Source organism: Archocentrus centrarchus, chromosome 17, assembly GCF_007364275.1.
Source record: "Archocentrus centrarchus isolate MPI-CPG fArcCen1 chromosome 17, fArcCen1, whole genome shotgun sequence".
Taxonomy (NCBI): Eukaryota; Metazoa; Chordata; class Actinopteri; order Cichliformes; family Cichlidae; genus Archocentrus; species Archocentrus centrarchus.
Genome location: NC_044362.1, coordinates 15,103,780 through 15,124,972, shown reverse-complemented (window position 1 = coordinate 15,124,972; position 21,193 = coordinate 15,103,780). Strand labels below are relative to the sequence as shown.

The following is a 21,193-nucleotide window of genomic DNA, read 5'->3' as shown; positions in this document are numbered from 1 at the left end:
CTCTTAGGTTTTTTTGCAGTTTCTCTGAGCACTGCATGGTTTGACCTTTGGGTGAATTTGCTGAGATGTCCACTGTCTTGTTTTCCACTTGTGAGTAATCTTTTCTATTACAAGTGATGGACTCCAGGTTGTTTGAAAATGTCCTTATAGTCCTTCCCAGACTGATGAGCAGGAACAATTGGTTCTCTAAGTTTATTGCTGATGTTGTTTCTCCTCGGCATTGTGTTAACACACACCTACTGTAAATGCTTCAGAGCAGCAGACTGCCAAAACTTCAACTTTTATAGAATTGCTCACACTTGCTGATGATCAGTTAACAAGTGTGTTCGATTATTTGACTGTCTGCTACCTTCCCTCTTAATTCCTGTGGAAGCAGTAATGATGATGTACTTACTTTTTACACACTGCTTCATGTGTTGTTGTTCATCTGAAGTTGTTTTTAACTAATTCTAAGACCTTCTAAGGACCAGATGATTTATTCATTATGTCTTGACAGGCAAAACTTTAGAACTGAATGAGTGCGGACTTTCTTTTTTACATTACTAAGCAGAATGCATTAACAGGAACCATCTTCTGTTAAAACCTTTAACTCACTACAGCTTAGAAATGCTAAGCTGAAGATGCTGAGGGGGGTCATAAGATGGAAAAAGTTTTGGGTACCGCTGATTTATGGGAGTTTGGCACTTTGTCTGATGCAGGATTGTCTTTCAATACTGTGATTTAATTGAATTCAGTATAATATTCTTGCTCCTTTAATTCTGACTTTATTGCCTTCTGCTTCACATCTTCTGCCTTGAGGTTGTCTACGGCTGTTTGTGTGTGAAAATTAATGCCAGCTAGGATTATACAACATATTTCCACATGTACTGCACACATACACACCTAAATAGATTACAAATGTGTATTTAGTGTGAGGCTGCAAACTGAATACGTCTTAGACACTTGCACACACACTCAGGCACACATGGGGTTTTTTCAGGCTGGTAATTAGTAGAAGCAGTAAGGTGATAACAAGCGCCAGCCACACGTTTGCAACCGAGGTGTCGATGCCAACGTGCTGCCGGATATCACAGCCCTGCACTTTATCACACTTTCCTCTCTCCCCAGATGGATAACTCTTAAATACAGATGCATGCTCGTGTGTGCTTTATAAGGTGCAAGAAAATATGATCATGCTACACGCAGCACAAATCTTCACCTTTACAGAAACCGAACATGTGCATCAACACGGTGTATATGTCCCCGCACAAGTCCTCCTCCTACCCTTTTCTTTCCCTCTTTTCCTATCTTCTTCACTCACCCACTCCTCCTCCTCCAACTACATGATCTGAGTCATATGATTCAAAAGGTGAGAATCTACATTGAGAATATTATTTTCATCTTGTTTTCCTGCATGATAGGCTACCCTTACATTTCTTTTGTCCTCTTTTTATGTGCCTGCTTTGCTTTCATGCATGTGGCGCTCGGTGACAAAGTTGAAACCTTGTAGCCTGTTGATGATCTTGTGAGTCTTGACATCATTTTGGGATAAGCTGCACCTGCTGAATGCACATTTATATGAACCCCCTGGAGTGTGAAGTTTCATATTGAACAACAGTTTGATCAAATTGTGACATTGTGTGTGTGTCTTTTCCCTTGGAAGGCTTTATTTAATTGCATTATACTACAGTGGTCATACCATTTTTTATTAATATTATTATTTTATTAATATTAGTGGCTTGAAACATCAGTAATAAATTGGTTTCAGGCTTATCCTTCTGCATTCCCTTATTCCCATTTCATCTTCATTCCTCTCTTTGAATTGATAACCTCCTTTCATCTCTTGCACTTTTCACCATGCACTGGCTCACTTTCTGTTTTATTTCTCTTCCTCAGGTTGTGGAAACAGCAGTATGAGTGGGGACATGTACAATGCTGGCTATCGTAGTATCACCAACATAGATTACTCGTCCGTGTGCATCAAGACAATGAGTGCCAGGTATAACCACTGCCCAGGTATGACCTGGCATCAGATGGACGTGCGGCAGCTCTCATTCCCAGATGCCTCCTTTGATGTAATACTAGAGAAGGCTACCCTGGACGCCATCATGGTGGATGAGAAAACACCTTGGGAGGTGTCACCTCAAACTGCGTGTTTCATTCACAAAGCACTCACAGAGGTATTTTTATAAAAAATGTCTTCCCAAAAGTTTCATATATTGTGACTTGAGATTCAGTTGTTATCTTGGATTACTCAGCAAAAATGTTTCTTTTTCCTGTCTGTGGGAACCTGACAATTTTTATAAAAGTATACCCGTGTTTTCCCATGTGTTTTCCCACTGAAAACTCACTACCACTCACCACTACATCTTTCATTTGTACTCAGTAGGAGTAAATACTAAAATCCAACCTTTATGTGCTAATTCACTTATCAATGCAGCAGCAGTTTTTTTTTTTTTTTTTTTATCCTCCCACGCAAAATAAAGTGGGAGAATATTGTCGTCATACTGTCCTTCCTGGCATCTGTGAGGTTTAACCTTACTGGTCTATAGACTCCAAAACCACAAGGAGTTACGACTCTGAAATTTGGCCTATGTGTTCTTTTCTCCTCAAGGATGTGCAACATGATATTCATATTGCTGGATGTTTAGTACCCTTTGACTGTAGTCATCTGAAGTGGAGAGTAAACAACATGGAGGATTTCAGGCTGTTAATGCTATGATACATTATGCTAATGATAAGATAAGATAAGATAAGATAAGATAGTGTTTATTTGTCACATGCACAGTTATACACAGTACAATGCACAGTGAAATGTATTTTGTACCTGCAACCATATATACACACACAAATAAGAATAAAAATAAAAATAAGTAATTCAGACTATACACTATACTCTATATACTATACACTATACACACTTTTACATGGAATTATAGATTATAATATTTACATTGTGCAATAATAGTCCAGTTAGGGCTCAGAGTTGAGCAGACGGATGGCTTGTGGGTAAAAACTCTTCTTCAACCTTTCAGTCTTAGTCCTCAGGCAGCGGTAACGCCGGCCTGATGGGAGCAGGGAGAAGAGAGAGTGTCCGGGGTGGCTGGGCTGTTTTAGGATCTTCATGGCCCTCAGCCTGCACTGCTTGGTGTAAATGTCCTGCAGGTTGGGGAGGGAGGTTCTGATGGTCCGTTCAGCTGAACGAACCACCCTTTTTAGAGCCATGAAATCCTGCTTAGTGCAGTTTCCCATCCAGGTGGTGATGCTCCCACGCATGATGCTCTCGATGGTGCAGGTGTAAAAGTTCCTGAGCACCTTGAGTGGGAGCTTGAAGGCTCTCAGCCACCTGAGGAGGTAGAGAAGCTGTCTGGCCTTCTTCACAGTGATGTTAATGTGATGAGTCCAGGACAGGTCCTGTGAGATGGTCACTCCCAGGTATTTGAAAGTGTCCACTCTTTCCATCTCAGCACCACTGATGACAAGTGGATGGTAGTCCCTCTGCTGCTTCCTGCTGAAGTCCACAATCAGTTCCTTTGTTTTGCTGATGTTGAGCAGGAGGTGGTTCTCCTGGCACCAGTTCTCCAGGCGGGAGACCTCTCTCCTGTAGGCTGTCTCTTCATTGTGGGAGATTAGTCCCACAACAGCAGTGTCGTCAGCAAACTTGATGATGACATTGGACTCTGACGTGGCCTCGCAGTCATGGGTGTACAGTGAGTACAGCAGAGGGCTGAGCACACAACCCTGGGGGGATCCGGTGTTGAGGGTGAGGGAGGATGAGGTGAGGTGACCCACTCGTACCACCTGTGGTCTGCTGGTCAGGAAGCTGTGAACCCACCTGCACAGGGATGGGCCCAGGCCCAGGTCCAGCAGCTTAGAGACCAGCCTGGAGGGAACTATGGTGTTGAATGCTGAGCTGTAATCTACAAACAGCACTCTCACATAGTTCCCCTTACCAGTGTCTATGTGTGAAAGGGTCTTGTGGAAGAGGAAGGTTATGGCGTCATCTGTGGATCTGTCTGGCCGGTATGCGAACTGTAGTGGGTCGAGTGTGGTAGGCAGTGAGGAGGTGATAAATGTCTTGATGAGTCTCTCAAAGCATTTCATCACCACAGAGGTGAGTGCTATGGGCCTGAAGTCATTGGGGCTGCTGGGGTGAGGTTTCTTTGGGACAGGGACTATGATGGACTTTTTAAAGCAGGTGGGAATCACACACAGTTTCAGTGAGAGGTTGAATATCAGTGTAAACACAAGTGCCAGCTGGTCAGCGCAGGTCTTAAGGACACGTCCACTAATACCGTCTGGTCCAGCCGCTTTCCTGGTGTTTACACTTCTAAACGCTCTCCTCACGTCGCACTCCATCACAGTGAGTGTCTCCGCCCCTCCGGCCGGGAGCGCAGCGGGCTGTCGGCTTCCCGACTCGAAGCGCGCAAAGAAGTTGTTGAGTTCAATGATATGCTGCCTCTTTCTCATGCCTGGTTGGCTTAGCCTAATCATGTAATCATATAGTGCTGTGTGATTGGCTATACCCACTTGACCATTATTGACTAAAATGGAGAAAGTGGGGATTCCCCATATCTAGTAGCTGACCTAGGTCACTGAACAGCTGGGAGTGAGAAATTGGGGAATCCCAAATTTCCAGGTAAAGAGACAGTTTATTTCTAGTAGCATCAGTTCTAGACTGTAGCCTTATTGATTAGCCTGTGATGCCATCTTCTGATTGACTGAACACTGTCTAACATGTTGGTCAGGGATGTAAATAGTACAGACTATGACGCATCATTGAGCAATATTAAAGCCATACCTACTGCTCAGCAATATTGCTCAAATGTAAACAACATGGTTGCATTATGTTTTTTACAAAGTTGCCTTATGATTATAATGATATTATACATAATGCATTGATATCAGCAGATTATGTAGTGTAGGTGCATTATGTAGTCATATTCCTGTACATGCATGAGTATAATATGATGTGGATACCTTGTAAGTATGCATTGTGTCTTCCTTATTATAGATTATACAAATAGAAAGATATTATGTAGTATACACCCTTGTACAAGAGCGCAGTATATACACTTACTCCACCATTTTTACCATGAAAACTTTTCATGTCTCTTTCTTGGATGTGGTTACAAAAAAGTATTTTTTAGAAATGTTAAAGATAATCACAGAATATGAATCTCTTACAGCATCCTTAAAATTGTTTTGATTTAATGAGTTACCCACTGTGACAATTACTTGTGACTAGGTAGCAGCCAAAAGTAGCAGGATAAATTCAAAATAATGTGTGGTTTCCTGTAAATGAATCAAGGTCATTTAATGTCAGTAAATACATAGTAAATGACGTTATATGTCAGCATTTTCCATGGCCTCATTTACTTCTATGGTACATGAAAAGATTTTTCTAAAGACTGGACATTTGTGGCTCTTGTATGGCAAAGCTAAAAAAAAAAAATCAACTGTAAATGTCTACATACTGTATATTTGTTCATTTTACAGAGCGGTCCTTTGCCTATTTCACAACCCACTAGTGTCTCTGTTCACCTATGATGATTTGAGAGCTGTTCTACAACAAGCAGCAGTGTGGTTTATTTGTAAATGACTTTCTGACAGTGAAATTAGTGGCACTTTACATTTCCACTCCACAGCCATCAGCGTAGTGGCAAGAAGCTGAGTGCCCTTCAGCTGCTCGCCTCAGCACTAACCACCACTGTGTCAATGTGACAATGACAATGTTTTGGCCATTTGCTGTGCTTGACCTTCGCATATTAAGACAAGAGAGCTCCACTATTAACTGAAGTAGGAAACTTCTGATTTCTGAATGGGGAAGAATTACTCATAATGTATTTACTGAACAGCCTAAGTAAGGTATAATTCAAAATTTAGGTTAAAATTACAGGTGTATAACTTATATGCTTAATACACAGGCTGAATATATATAATTACAATAAATGTTACAGTGGAAAAGGTCACATAGTGTGACTCATTTAATAGAAGCAGCTTCAGAGCACTAAGTAAAAGTGATATTAATGCAGATTTAAAACACTAGCATTTTTTTGCCCAGTACTTTAGAAATACAGTGAGTTGATTTTTTTTTTGGTTTATTTAATAGAAAAAAAATTGTACTCATAAATATACATTTGTGTATGTATTCTCATAAACTTATTATTAATCAATTAAAAATACATAGGAGTCGGCACCAGTTTGTGGAAGTCGCCATGTTGCACGGCCATCTTGAATACAGTGGTCGAGACTGACATCACCATTTCACATCATCATGTTTTATGTATGTGGCTAGAGACTGGCTACATACGTAGTACACCAATCCATCTGCTTTTTCAGAGTTCTAGCCAGCGGTTGATTGCCCTGCACTGTGCCATGTTTGTGTCGTCTTTCCTCGGTCTGAGAATTTCAGCGGTTTGCTTTTGGAACTCTTCTATGACTGCAATTAGCAAGTGGGCGTATACCCCCTGCACTCCGCCCTGTCGCAAATACCAAACTCATACTTTCTCTGGCTAGATTGCTGCACTATAGTATTACTTCATAGCAATTTGCAATATACCACCGGCATGGCCAGTTTCGATCACAATGTGCACGCACGATCTTGCAATGGTCCTGTTCACACTTGATTTTGCGGGGTTCAGAAAGCAAAATGGTGACCGGCATGAACTTGAGGGGGAAGAAGAGGAAAAAGGGAGCTCAAAAGGACAATTTTAGGCTTCCTATTAAACATAAAATTCCAGGAGCTGTGAGAGACCTTGTCACGCTGACAATATGATGATGATGGATATTCAAACATAGCCAGTGCTTTTACCAGCTGATTGGATTGATAAAACATCTGGGTTATAATGTTTTTGTTGTGTACGCCTTTTACATGATATCTGAAAACCCATTAGTGTCACGGCTGGGTGCGGCAGGCAGGGCAGAGAGGACCTCAAAGCAGGACGTGAGGTGAGAGCTGATTTGTACTTAACTTCTATTGAAAATAAACACAAAGGAACAAGGCTACACGAAGACTAAATACTTGAAAACTAGACACTCGAAACTCAAAATACACAGCATGGACGTTAACCTAAATGTACAATGACTTAGGACCCGACAAGAGCAGACAATAAATACACAAGGGCTAATGAGGGGATTAACAACAGAGGGGATGACAGCTTACCACAATTACACAGATGAGACACAGGGAACACAAGACTATCAAAATAAAACAGGAAGTGACCAAACAGCACACACACGCAGAGCTAACACAGAAAACCTGACAGAGGGAATCAAACATTACACAAAGAAACAACAGGAAGGGAAACTAAAAATAGAACACCCAAACAACAAACTGAGAAACTAAACTATAAGAAACACAACCAGAAAAATACAACAAAACAAAACTACACAAATGCTACTTTCCCACTGCTGAGGAGCCATTGCTTGTGCTAGTGCTGGTGCTGGTTTCAATGAACCGGCGATACGCTATAGAACGGGCCCACATTTCCACCTACTTTATGTGTGAGTGTGGGCGGGTCCTCGTCTGGACGCGGAAGCCGAAGCGCACAAACGTGGGAGAACACACTCCCCTTTATTGTGCTGCGAATACTTTTTACGGACCAAACCAAACTACTGCAGCATCTATGTGCAGCACAGAGGTAAACACAGACAGCGATTAGAGCAAGACAACAAGTACACACTTTGTGTCTTTTTATCTGTGATATAAGCTGATACAAAGCAGCAAGTTCAGCCTTAAAGCCCAACCTAATTCACAGCCGTGAAAATCGCTTCACTTTTCTCATGTAATACACATGTAATATGGTAGAAAACTTGATGTTGAGATGGCAGAGTCATGCCCTTCTGCAGCTTTTGTCATGTGTTCTTGGTTCGAGACCAGTTAGTTTGCGGGGCCGGAGTTGAACCTGTTTTTTGGCCAAGCACCGAGTGCTTCCGCGGTGGAAAACCCGCCTAACGGTTCAAATAAAGGCACCAGCTCCGGAACTCTGTTGGTGGGAAAGAGACTGAAGAGGAACTTAACCCACCGGGCCACCGACCCACAACCATGACAATTAGTGGAAGGAATGTGCAATGTTGAATGCATGATATGTAAGTGTAACTCTTCTGGTTTATATGCAAAAGTAATTATCACTCTATGTAATAAGGCCTGTATTAGAGTTCTGCATTGGTCCTACGAACGTAAATTGAAATCCTCTCTGAACCCTACGCTGTAACATACTACGTAACCTGACGTTCACCTCTTGAGAAATGTAAGTACACATCCACAAGGATTGTGATTACCACGTAGGGTTCAGAGGTGATTTCCGGTTACCCACAAAGACCCGGGGCAGAAGTCCTATTCAAGCCTAACTGTTCACCATCACCCAATTAGCAAGCGAGCACGGCATTTAGCATTTAAAACAAGCAAGCTAATGCTACACCCCTGCCCCCTGCTAAATGCGCCAGGCTGAAATTTTTTTCTGGCTAGAACCCTCATCTCCCGAACTGAAGTCAGGGCTCTAATACACGAAAATGTGCATAAACATGCTTATTTATTCCTGCTATTGCCACCATTACTTATTGTCAGCAGATTAGACATGTGACCCACTGTCTTCGGACAGTTGACAACAAGATGGCTAAGCAACAACAGCAACTGGTTATAAGCTAACATCATGCTAGCTAATGTTAGGCGTGAGTGTGCTAAAAATCTCACTTTCCGCTGATAAACAGTTTGTTTAGATTCCCACATCATATGAGAATTCAGATTATTACAATCTACTGACATCTGGTGGTCAGATTTTACACAATGTAGCATAAAATTAATAATTAATAAATAAGGATAGTATAGAGCTTTTCATTTGAATATTACACTATGAATATTACACTAAAATATGTGCAGCCTACCAGCATGATGGTTCTGCTGATGATTTGGATTTAGCATCAATAGACCAATAAAATTATTTGATAGTCACTATCAATTCATTTAATTTCCCTGACGGAACCCTCCCAAAGGGATTAATAAAGTTTAATCTAATCTAATCTAATTTAAACCAGTGTTTCTGAAACTGAGGAGTGTGCCCCAATGTTGGGGTGCAGGGTCATGACAGGTGGGGTGCGAACAACCTGGGAGAAAAGTCATGTGGAACAAATATTGAATATCGGATTAATTCTCATGGTGGTACAAGGAAACTTTAGCAGGTACATTAGCATAGTGGCTGGCGAAACGAAAAACTGCAGTACATAGAGCTGTCGTGCTGCCGCTTTGTCCAAACGGTGACCCCCTCCAACCCCTTTGGAACCGTGCTTCGTGTGAGGCGTGAAAAGATTTCTTCCGGTGAAGTGGGCCATGATGGAAAAAGTTTGAGAACCACTGATTTAAAGCAAAAGTCATGTGAATTTCCACTTTCAACGACACCACCAGGCACTTTTAAATTAAACTAGTTATTAGTCTGTAAGTGATTAAATACTATAAAGAAATTTCTATGATTGATACTGGAAAACTATATGAAATTCAAACACTGAATAATTAATGTGAATGAATAAAATTTACAGTCTGATGAAGTATAAGGTCAGGAGACAGGGACTTACCTTGGAGCTCAAATGAGGCAGAATTAATCATATTGCTAAATACTATATTGCCAAAAGTATTCACTCATCTGTCTTCACACACACATGAACTTGAGTAACATCCCATATTTACTCTATAAGATTTAACCCTTTATTTACCATTGGCCCACTGGCGGACTCGCTAACTTCAAAAGAGCAACCATTTGCGGACTTCCGGCAACAGTTACTGTAATAACCCTACATTGGGTGTGAAGTGCAATTTTTCAGCTTTCAGAAACCATTGGTCAAGGAAACCCATTCGATGAAGCTCTCTACACACTTTTCTCGAGCTAATATGAGGGCCGCATGAAGCTTGGAGGTCTGTAGGGATTGACTGCAGAAAGTTGGCTATCTCTGTACACTATGCGCCTCAGCATCCGCTGACCCTGCTCTGTGATTTTATGTGGCTTACCACTTTATGGCCGAGTTGCCATTGTTCCCAACTGCTTCCATGTTGTTATAATACCACTAACAGTTGATTGTGAAATGTTTAATACAGAGGAAATTTCACGACTGGACTTGCTGCACAGGTGGTATTCTATCATGGTAGCACACTGGAATTTACTGAGCTCCTGAGAGCGACCCATTCTTTCACAAATGTTTATAGAAGCACTCTGCAAACCTAGATGCTTGGTTTTATACACCTGTGGCCATGGAAGTGATTGGAATACCTGAATTCAATGATTTGAAGGGGTGAGTGAATGCTTTTAGCCTTATCAAGTATGTAGGTGCAGTGATTCAAAAATACAAGTGGGACAAGAAGGATGTGACAACAGGGCATGATGTTTACATTGACAGCAGGGGCCATTATACCTGCCACATTTGTTGCTGCGTGTGCCACTGGTGACCTCATTGCACAGCGTTACAGTGCAGGTAGCCACTGCAGTATCCTCCTGAATGGCAGGTGTTGCCATTCGGACTATACCTTCACATCAGTGCTGGTATAGGAGGAAAAGAAGTCAAAACTGGAAGCAAAGAAATTGCTGAGTTTTTGTGGGACCAATTTAATGTCAACTTTCTTTGTTTAACACTGTTGTCATTACATTGTGTTATGCCTGTACTCACTGCAGCCAAGCAGCATGGCTCTGCCTTTGCTGAAGGTGTTATTGCATGGTGCAGTTATAAGCTATTGTAAATCAATTCTAAATCCAAAAGTGGCCAAATATTCGAGAGCCTCACCATGTTGTGTTCTGTGATTAGTTGGAGCCTGGGTTGCAATATGTGGTTCATTGACTTCATTTGAACTTGACCCTAATAGTTACAGCAACAAGTGAGTGAAGTGCTTTATATGATACACCAAGATGAGACATGAAAAATGTTCTTAGACTGAAGTACTTAAATGTCAGTTTTCCCAAATTATTTAAATTTTTAATGCTTAAAGCTTAACCAGGGGCAACCCTGACTTGTGAAGTAAACAAGGATATAGACAATGCTGTCTGTGGGGCCAGTTTGTAGGGACGGTGTCTTGGGTGTTTTCCTATAACAGAAGGAAGGATTAAAGAAGGATCAGTGAGTGTGATTGGTGGACAGATGGGAAGATTTGAATTCCCTGAACTCATGAAGAGGCCTGTTTAAGAGCCATTTGAGTAAGACAAAAATGCATTTGTTTTCCATTTTAATTTTTCTCATCTGATTCATGCTCATGGTTGTCCATATGTCCTTAATGTTGGTTTACATGTATCTTTATGAAGTTCTATGTAAGTACCATCAAACACACTGGCAGTGTCCTCAGCACTAGTGTACGCTTGCTCTGGCTTTTATGGCCACAGCGAGTCACGATTCTTGTTTATGTGTGAATCTGTGTTTAGCATGAATGTGGGTGGTGGCTTCAGAGCCTACTTTCAATTCTTACAAAAAGCATTTTCACAAAGTGGAACAAGGGGACAGACGGAGAGAAATGAGAGCGAGAAAAAAAGGTGAGAAAGAAAAGAGGGAAGGTGAGAAAATAGCGAACGAAGGAGAGAGTGATGAAAATGAAGGAGATCCCTGAAGAAACTTTTGTTGAAATCACAAAAGAAAAAAGAATCGGTGTGAGGGGGGGGAAAAAAAGAGTGGATGACAGCAGAGGAGAAACTGAGAGAGGGAGAAAAAGAGAAGGAGTGGGAGACAGAAACCAAGACTGACAGAAAGCTAATGAGCAGTGCGCCAGTGTGAGACGGATGAGAAGAAGGTAGCAAAGGAGAGGGAGAAACTGAGGGGAGGGGAGGAAGAACAGTGCAGAACACTTTAATCTAAAACCTGCTTTGAAAGAGATTCCCAAAGATTAATCGTGTTGAAGTAAAAGCATAAAGAAAAATATACCAGAGAAAATGGGCAAATGATACCACTTCACACCAGTGGATTGTTATTTCTCATTAGTATGAGAGCAGATCATATAAATACAGGTTTAAGTGTACAAAAGTTGAGGCAAACTATAGATGTTAATTATTTCAGTGCTCTCTGTGTAACATCAAGAAAACCCTTGTTATCATAGACCGCTGTCAGCCTGTGTGTGTGTGTGTGTGTGTGTGTGTGTGTGTGTGTGTGTGTGTGTGTGTGTGTGTGTGTGTGTGCTTGCACTTGCACTAGTACTGGCCAAACAATGATAAGTCACACACAAGACTGTGCTACACTCTTATAATGCACTACTCTTTGCACTGTATGTCATGCATGTTCTACTAGAGAGTACTGTGAGTATACTGGCTAAAATGAGATACTGCTAGCTTACTGGCCAGCGTAAACAAATTTTTAGAAAGAATAGAATAGCTTTATTGTCATTATATCTCACATACAATTAGCTATCCATCATAGCAGCTAGCTGGTTAGTCTTAACATGCTTCCTACTCAGTGTTGACACTGGCAGAGTACTGTTTGAAGCGTGAAGTGTGTTTGATGTTAGTAATTAATGGACTCCATTATTCAGTGATGCTACTTAGTGCTTCTTATAGTGCTTCCATTATACTCACTGTATTGGTTATGTTTCGGACAAACAGTAACGTTGCAACGGCTCTGTACCTTGTATACCAGCGCTGAGGGCATGAGAACTCACTGCAGTTTTCTCTTAAACGATAGGTATTGCCACTCAGCGTGCTCCTGCCTCCAGATCACCAGAAGAAGAAATCTGTTTTTTTTCCAGAAAGCCTAATCTTTTCAGTCTGTTGCAAAATTTCCCTCTGTATAATCTTAATCTCAACATGAAAATCACCATGATCATACACTCATGTCCCTCAAACCCAGCTGCGGCAGTGGCAACAGCATCTATGTGAGGTTACAAAAAAATGATTAGTCCACAACTGACCACAAAGACGTGCCACACGAGTATATTGGGCCCATTATTGTTGGTGCTAAAGGGAAGCAAAGGAGAGGCATAGCTGCAAGCGCATGCTAGAGAGCATAAACATTTCATCCTTTAGAGTTTCATGGAAAATCTGTCCTGAGTTGTTGTTCTTGAAATCAGTGCATAGGCTGTTTGAAGATTAGTGGAGGTTAGATTAAAATTGGTTCAAAAAGCATTGTGCTGGAAGTCAAGAAGTACATGAAGCCCTTGTAGAGAACAAATATTAAAAACATTAAACATTTAATCTTTGTTCTCTACAAGGGTTTCATGTACTTCTTGACTACAGACCTCCAAACTTCATGTGGCTTTCTGATTAGCTCAACAACAGTGCATAGAGAGCTTCATGGAATGGGTTTCCATTGCTGAGCAGCTGCATCCAAACATTACATCACCAAGCACGATGCAAAGTGTCGGATGCAGTGGTGTAAAGCACACTGCCACTGGACTCTAGAGCAGTGGAGACGTGTTCTCTAGAGTGACGAATCACGTTTCTCCGTCTGGCAATCTGATGGACGAGTCTGGGTTTGACTGTTACCAGGAGAACGGTACTTTTTCTGACTGCACTGTGCCAAGTGTAAAGTTTGGTGGGGGTGGGGGCTTGACATTTTAATTCCAGTGAAAGGAACTCTTAATGCTTCAGCGTACCAATTTTTGGACAATTTCATGTTCCCAACTTTGTTAACAGTTTGGGGATGGCCCCTTCCTGTTCCAGCATGACTGCGCACCAGTACACAAAGCCGGACCATAAAGACATGGATGAGCGAGTTTGGTGTGGACGAACTTGACTGGCCTCCACAGAGTCCTGACCTCAACCCAATAGAGCACCCAATAGATCATCAAGTAGAGCGGAGACCACGAGCCAGACCTTCTCATCTGCACGTCTGGAAAGATGGTCAAAAATTCCCATAAACACCCTCTTAAACCTTGTGGAAAGCCTTCCCTGAAGGGCTGAATCTGTTAAAGCTGCAAAGGGTGAACTGACATCATATTAACCCTATTGATTAAGAATGGGATGTCACTCAAGTTCATATGCATGTGAAGGAAAACTTTCTCAAGTCAAAGCTGAGACATTGGCCCTTTCATGCAGTATTTATTATTTTATGTGAAACTGAAAGTGATGAAGTATATAGCCTGAAGATGAAAATGTGTCTTAATGTGCCCCAATATTTAATGGTCAGGGCTGCGTGTTAAAGAAGATCGAATAACAAGGGAAAAACCTGCACTTGACTGTGAAATCAAATCCACCAGAAATCCCAGTCAAGAACACTTTCTCACACAGTTATCTGATCTAGGACACACATACTGTATATAAAGTCATGGGACAATACATGTAACAACAATACAGTTTTATTTTTATTGCTATCATGTTGACACACAAACACAGTAGAAGCTGCAGTGCATTGAAGTGTGAAATTTATTTCACAGGCTGACACGCTCTGTGAATAGCTGTTGCTATGGAGACTCTTTCATTGGATATAATCTCAGACTAACACTTTTAATTGCTAACCTTTAGTCCTGTTTAAAGAGGTAAAGACCAGTCCTTGGATTCAATCAGTGAGGCAAGTTTACTTGAAGACATCTATTTTGTAGCTGTCAGGATTCTGGCTGGTGCAGGCAAGGCAGAGGACCCCAGTGCAGGACTCAGACGAGGAGGTTTGAACTTAAGGCTTTAATCAAACGACTTGAACGTGGCATTAACAAGGACGTGGCATGGAGCACACAGCAGAAAAAACCAACAACCGACGTTAAGACTGACGACACGACGAGGAACTAAACAACAGAGAGACCTTAAATACACAGAGACATAATGAGGGAAAAGGGAAACAGGTGACAACACAGGTGAACGAAATACACTAACGAGACCTAAACACAAAGCACAAGGACACAACATTGTCAAAATAAAACAGGAAGTGGCCTAAACATGACGCGTATGAAAACTTAACACGGAGGAAACCTAAATACCATTTACAAGAAAACAATGGGAAGATAACTAAACACAGAAGGGCCAAGACAGACAGCACAGGGAAGACCAGGACTAACATGAAAAACTAAACAAAGGCAAACTACAATCCTGATACTAAACTATAACCAAAACTAGAAATAGAACAAACAGAACTTCACAAAAGAACTCAACACTGGGCCACCGGCCCAGGATCATGACAGTAGCTGTCTTAAACGCAGCTTGTTTGCTCAAGGGCACTGAAGTGGAGGTTATGCAATGTCCAGAAGTATACTCAAGTGTAGCTGAAAATTTGGCCTAGTTCTTGAGTTAGTTAATTCTGCACATCGACAGTGTATTAGTTAGTTGTAGTAAATACTCTGAGTTAAAGCAGTGAAGCCGTTACTGTGTGCAGCAGATGTGCAACTTGCTTCTGGCTGTTGAAGTGACCTTCCACGACTGAAAAAAATTAGACTGTGCGGTCTAGAAAATCACTTACAGCTGAATTAGGTTTTTTATACCGTCTGTAAATTGTGTAGTGTCTTGAGATGTAACGCTCAACAAAACAACTTGTGTTTAGCTTCAGATCACAGGTTTAACTGGTCTTCTTATATATACATATACAGTATGTGTGTCCTAGGTTGGATAGGGTTGTGTACCTGTTTGATGAGGTGTAATCATATATGTTCAAAATTGTACAGTTTATACTTAACTTTAACCCTACAAATAAGACTACATACACAAATCTGTTTACAGATTTTTGTGACAGCTTTTTTGCATTTTTTAGGAATTGAAATAGAATGAGAAGAGCCTTTTTACATTTTAGGACCTAATTTAAACCTTTTAATTTAGATGATTGTTAAGGCCTCAATCACACAGCTGGTATTCCCCAGCTGGTTGCTGGAGGTCACTGGCATTTGCTTGGTGAAAAGAGGTATTTAAGAAACCTTCTTGTGAGTGCTTTGGTTGCTAGCAGGTTGTGCCTTACTGCTGCAACCAACATGTTTCAAAAGGCGCACCTTTAACTCTGACTGAATACTGAATACTGCTCATTTTTATTAAAGATTTGGAACACTTGCAATATGATGTAGCATAATGGTTAACAGTAACCTTTAAAAACTAAATGTTTCAAATGGACATATTTTGGAATAATGTGCACAATTCTAGTCACCACAAACTGTACACATGTTTTGATGTGAACTGTACATGTGCTACGTGCTCCGTCTGCCTGGTAATGAGGCTGTCACATATGTAAGTTGACAGCTGTGACAGAAACATGTCCTTCGAAGTCTGATCTGGATCATTGTTTGTGATGGTAGGTGCCGTGGAAAATTCAAGCCATTCCAGAAATTTAGAACCCAGTGTATGAGATGGTTTCCTATGTTATAATCACCTTGAACTCAACTCTGAGAATGAGCATATCTTGTTGGCCCTTTGGGGCCTCAACCGGCTTCACTGTCCTTTCCTTTGATCAATCAAAGAAGTGCAAGTGATATGGTCACAGCTTTTTCATTGTGCTGCATTATCAAAACAGCAGAGGAGCGTAGGTGTGTGGCAAGAGTTGAAGACAACTTTATCCAGCCCATTTCACATAGTGAGATTTGAAGCTTTGGTGCTATCTCACAGTCTGTTGGCACAATTACTCTAACATACAACTAATAATTTTATATTTATTTATGTTCCTCTTCTCATCTGCATTTTTCGTCCATCTCTGTCCTTCAATAAGTCTCCCTCTTAAACTGAGGCTTAGACTTTTTTTTTCTTGGTAATCTTACATAATCTAGTAGATTCCTACATTTTCCACTGCACTCAGCCAATCTGACAGTACTGACAGTTCCCCCTGTATACTGGGAAGGAGAGACCTTAGAAACATGAACCTACATAGAGAACATAAAAGTTTTTCTGAACCATTCACTGTACAGTACATAGAGTTAATCCTCATCAGTGTTGGGTGTAACTGTAATGGCATTACACTTACACCTATGCATGACTATACAAAATTCAGTAATCACATTGCAGTTACTAAGCAAACACTTGTTACTAGTTGCATTACATAAGTTCTTCAGTCACAGCATCTGTATAATGGGCAGATACTTTTTTTATTTTAAAAAATCAAAGATTCCCTTTTCTTTCCCTGCACTACAATCAGCTGATTTCAGTTCCTGTGGTGGGAGGAGAAAAATGGTAGCGCTCTACAACTTTTGAGAAGTGGAGATGTGGACATTACTTTTATTTTTATTGCACAAAATGTTGCAATAAGTACAAACAGTGCCCAGGCCAGAACCAACCATCCACTGCTAACACGACATCGACTATTGATCCTTTGCAAGCATCTATACACACAGCATATTACAACAATGCTAGCAGCAAGAAACCTGGAGTGATGTTAAAGCTGAATGTACGCAAGCAAGCAGTAAAGCTTGATTTTCAACAGGTATCATAAAGGTGAGCAGTCAGGTTTGTAGCACTGTAGCCTTAATTTGCACCTGTAGCTGTTTCTAGAAGAAATAGAACTGCCACAGCATTCTGAAGGGCTCTTTGTGTTGATTTATTGAATAGACAGTATAAAAGATGGATGTAGCCACTGTGACATTTAGTGATTTGGCCGTTGCCATGTTAGTTTTTTAGAACCAAAAGTTATCTTGTATGGATGATGGGACTGAATACTAAGTTATCAGCATGTTTTATTTGTTAGATAATTAGATTAAAATGCTCTGAAAGGCACCAATACTGCAAACACAATGACAAAGTTCTATATGAAACCTGCTACTTGTCAAATACCTGTATACAACCTCAGCGTTTTTAATCAGTAATGTATTTATTTATTTATTTAGTGTCAGGCTTCAAGCATGTTCATTTCTGCTCTGAAGTTTACCGGTTTGTGGGGATTGGCTTGCTATATGGAGCCATCTTCAGGTCCAGGCATTTGAGGAGCTGTAGCTTTTGGCACTTCCCAGGTGGAGTTGTTTTTACGACCCCGAGGTTTCTGCTTTTATATCTTCCTTTCTAAAATCGGTGCATTTTAAACTGTGTGCTCATTATGGCGGAGAGACTCATGTCATGACATCATCTTGAGCTGGCTTAATGGAGAGAGTGAAAGAGAGACATGTTCATTGACATTGATTGGTTGTTTCTGGCTCCTGCTGTGGACAGTTCTCCCCTGCTCCATTACCAGGAAGCTTGGATGGCTGCCGGGAAAACAACCCCAAGGGAACATTTGTATTAGAGCGCACACACACACACAAGCCTTATTTCAGTCTTTTAATTTTTTTTTTTTTTTGTTTTGTTTTCTGAATGCTCGGTGTGTTCGTGTGTCTTTCAGTGTCTGTGTTTCGATGTTGGCATGTTTTCATTTCAGTTTGAACCTTTTGTTCCAGGATAAAATGGATTACACCAATCCACTTCATTCTTTCTCTCTTTTCACACTTTCCTTTTCCTCTATCACCCCTTCTGTATTTGTGTAAAAGGCAAAGCTTAAAAACAGAATGAAGTGCATAAATTTAGTTCCATATTGACTTTGGTGTTTATATCTGCCAAATATTAGTCCTACCAATTCCTATTTATATGTGATTTCTTTTGTATGTATTGGGTGCTTATTCACAGTAAATACAAAGTTACAGTGACTCTAAAATTGGGTTTATCATTCCTGTGTGTTCAGCTTTATAACTTAAATAATGACTAAGAAGGGGTATGAATGTTGAGCTGGGCTGCTAGGGAGTTTTTAAAGTGCCTGCATAGTTTTTTACTTTATGCAGCATCTTCACCTCACATGATATCACTCTCTGCTCTACTTTCAGCACTCACGCTCATCTGATTCATATAGACTCTGTAGTTCTGTAAAGGTTTGAGAAGTAAAAGTTCCAGCTTTGGTGATCAAGATCATTATGTTTCAAAACCTGATTAATATTGATAGTAAAAATATATATTTTTTAACATTTAAAAAATATCACTGCTTGTATGTCTGTTTATCTCTCAAACCTTGTGAGACTTTTTTCTCCCACATCTTTTTTTATGCATGTGTGCCCACTTGCTGTGGTGGATATATGCATTTCAGAAATACATGTGCATCCCAAACTGCAGTTTTTTGCATTCGGGTGCTTGCCTGCTTGTGTATTTTTGTATTACTAAATGTGGACACCCTGTGCTTTGCATGACTGTGTGTATTACTGTGCACATATGCTTGTGTTATCCAGGTTCCTTATGCATACCTATACCGTTTGAACCTCCTCCGTGTGTGTTCAAGGCTGCTGGCCCAGTGAGCCCTCTGTTCTCCACTTCTAGCAGATGGAAAGTAGAGCAGTGGAGCACACGTGAGGGAGTGGGAGCATGGTTGATTGCAATGCTGATTGCGCATGTGTAGACTTTTCACCACGGGATCAAAGACAGGGTGTGCAAGTGCATATGGGTCTGCTTGCGGGAAAAAAATAAATAAATTAAAAAATTAAATATATATATATATATATATATATATATATATATATATATATATATATATATATATATATATATATATATATATATATATACATATATATATATATATATATATATATATATATATATATATATATATATATACATATAATTAATATTAGTTTATGTCACATGCATGGTTGCTTCTTGTGTGTGCTTGAACTGCTGTGTGGATTAACAGAATGTCTGTGTGCGTGCATTTTCATACATATGCATGTACATGTGTGCTTCTGTGTGTGTGTGTGTGTGTGTGTGTGTGTGTGTGTGTGTGTGTGTGTGTGTGTGTGGGTGGGTGGGTGGGTATGTGTGAAGGGATGGACCGCTGAGCCAGGGGCCTCCTGGCTCTCTAGAGATTTTCACACAGCTCTGGATGATTTGTTGCACGTGTTCAGTCAAACATACACTGTCCACTCACAATAGCAGATGGCCTGCCATGCACACAGAAATTCATCCAAACAACACATAAACACAATATAAAATACATCTGTTCTGTGGCATGTTTACTGTATGTCATCTACATTTATTGAATGCATATGTGCATGTTGGTGTTTGTTCCCTATTATCTGAAATTATAATACCAGTCTGATTTATTTAAGTGTCCAGCCTGTATGACTTTTTTTAAAGGTAGTTGTAATGAAGAAACTTTGTTTTCCACCATCTTGACAAAGAATTTAGAGAGAAAAATGGATTTAAGAAGTAAATACAGATGCACTCATGGTTTCAGAATAATACATTTAGGCCATTATTTTATGAGGGTGACAATATGTTACCTATATGCAGGTCATTACAGCCATTTGTTCCCGTTTGTCGGTAGATTCCTCACTGTCATCCGTCCTGATTTCACCTCAAATCGTGCCATCGTGCAGCTCATGCTCGCTCTTTCTATCTGCAGATGCTCTTGTTAATCCAGCGTTATGGTTTGTACCAGCTGTGACTTGGGAAACCCCCGGAGCCAGATGCAATCCCCGTGCTCCCTTTTGCACATATAGTCTTTCTCCCTTTTACTTTTCTAAACTCTGAGAATGTTTCAGGTTTATACTTTTCATGTCTGCCCATGTGTCTAGCAATGTGCTTGCATTGTTTTAACAGATGCAACTGTGTTAAGTAGTACAAAATCCCACAGTGTAAATGCAAGCTTTAAAAGAGTGATTCCCAACCACGTGGTACTTCAGCGTGAGCCAGGAGGTACGGGAAAATATGAGCTCAATAAATTATCAACTACAAAATAAAAGGTTAGGTAAACATAATGGATACAGTTGAAGTATGAATAAAAAGCTAACACTCGAAATTACAAGCTAAATAGTATATTCAAAATAACAAATATTATTATCTGCACACAATTAAACAGTTAAAACACAGTAGCTAACTAAAGTTGTGAATAAAATGTATGACTAGCAGTTAAACTGTGGGCTAACAAAATTGTTACCTAAAAATAATAAACAGGTGAACTCACTTCTCACTGAGCATAATGATATGAAGTGCTATTAAATGGAAATTTTTTTGTTTCATGAAATCACAGAAATATTCGATCTGTCAATCTCCCACTCCCACTCTCACCTATGGTCATGAGCTTTGGATTGTGACTGAAAGAACAAGATCCTGGGTGCCTCTTGGGTGAGGTGTTCCTATCAGGAGGAGGCCCCAGGGCAGACCTAGGACACGCTGGAGAGTTTATATCTCTTGGCTAGCCTGGGAACGCTTCAGTGTCCCCCTGGATGTGCTGAAGGAGGGGGCTGGGGAGAGGGGGGTCTGCGCTTCTCTGCTTAGGCTGCTGCCCCTGCAACTGAGCCTGGATAAGCGGAAGAAATTGGATAGATGGAGTATGTAGCATCTGCAAGTACTAGTAAACTCTTAAAACAGTTTACAGCCTGAGCACGTCTGATCTCCTCTGAGCTCGG

General features: G+C 40.6%; 1 protein-coding gene across 1 annotated transcript in view; it reads left to right on the top strand.

Annotated features, from left to right (window-relative positions):
• Window positions 1–21,193, top strand: part of ece2a (endothelin converting enzyme 2a) — a 108,453-nt gene that overhangs the window by 50,178 nt on the left and 37,082 nt on the right. The window contains exon 3 of the mRNA XM_030752686.1: window positions 1,876–2,159. Within this exon, the coding sequence (XP_030608546.1) occupies window positions 1,876–2,159 (284 nt within the window). The remainder of the gene's footprint in view (window positions 1–1,875; window positions 2,160–21,193) is intronic.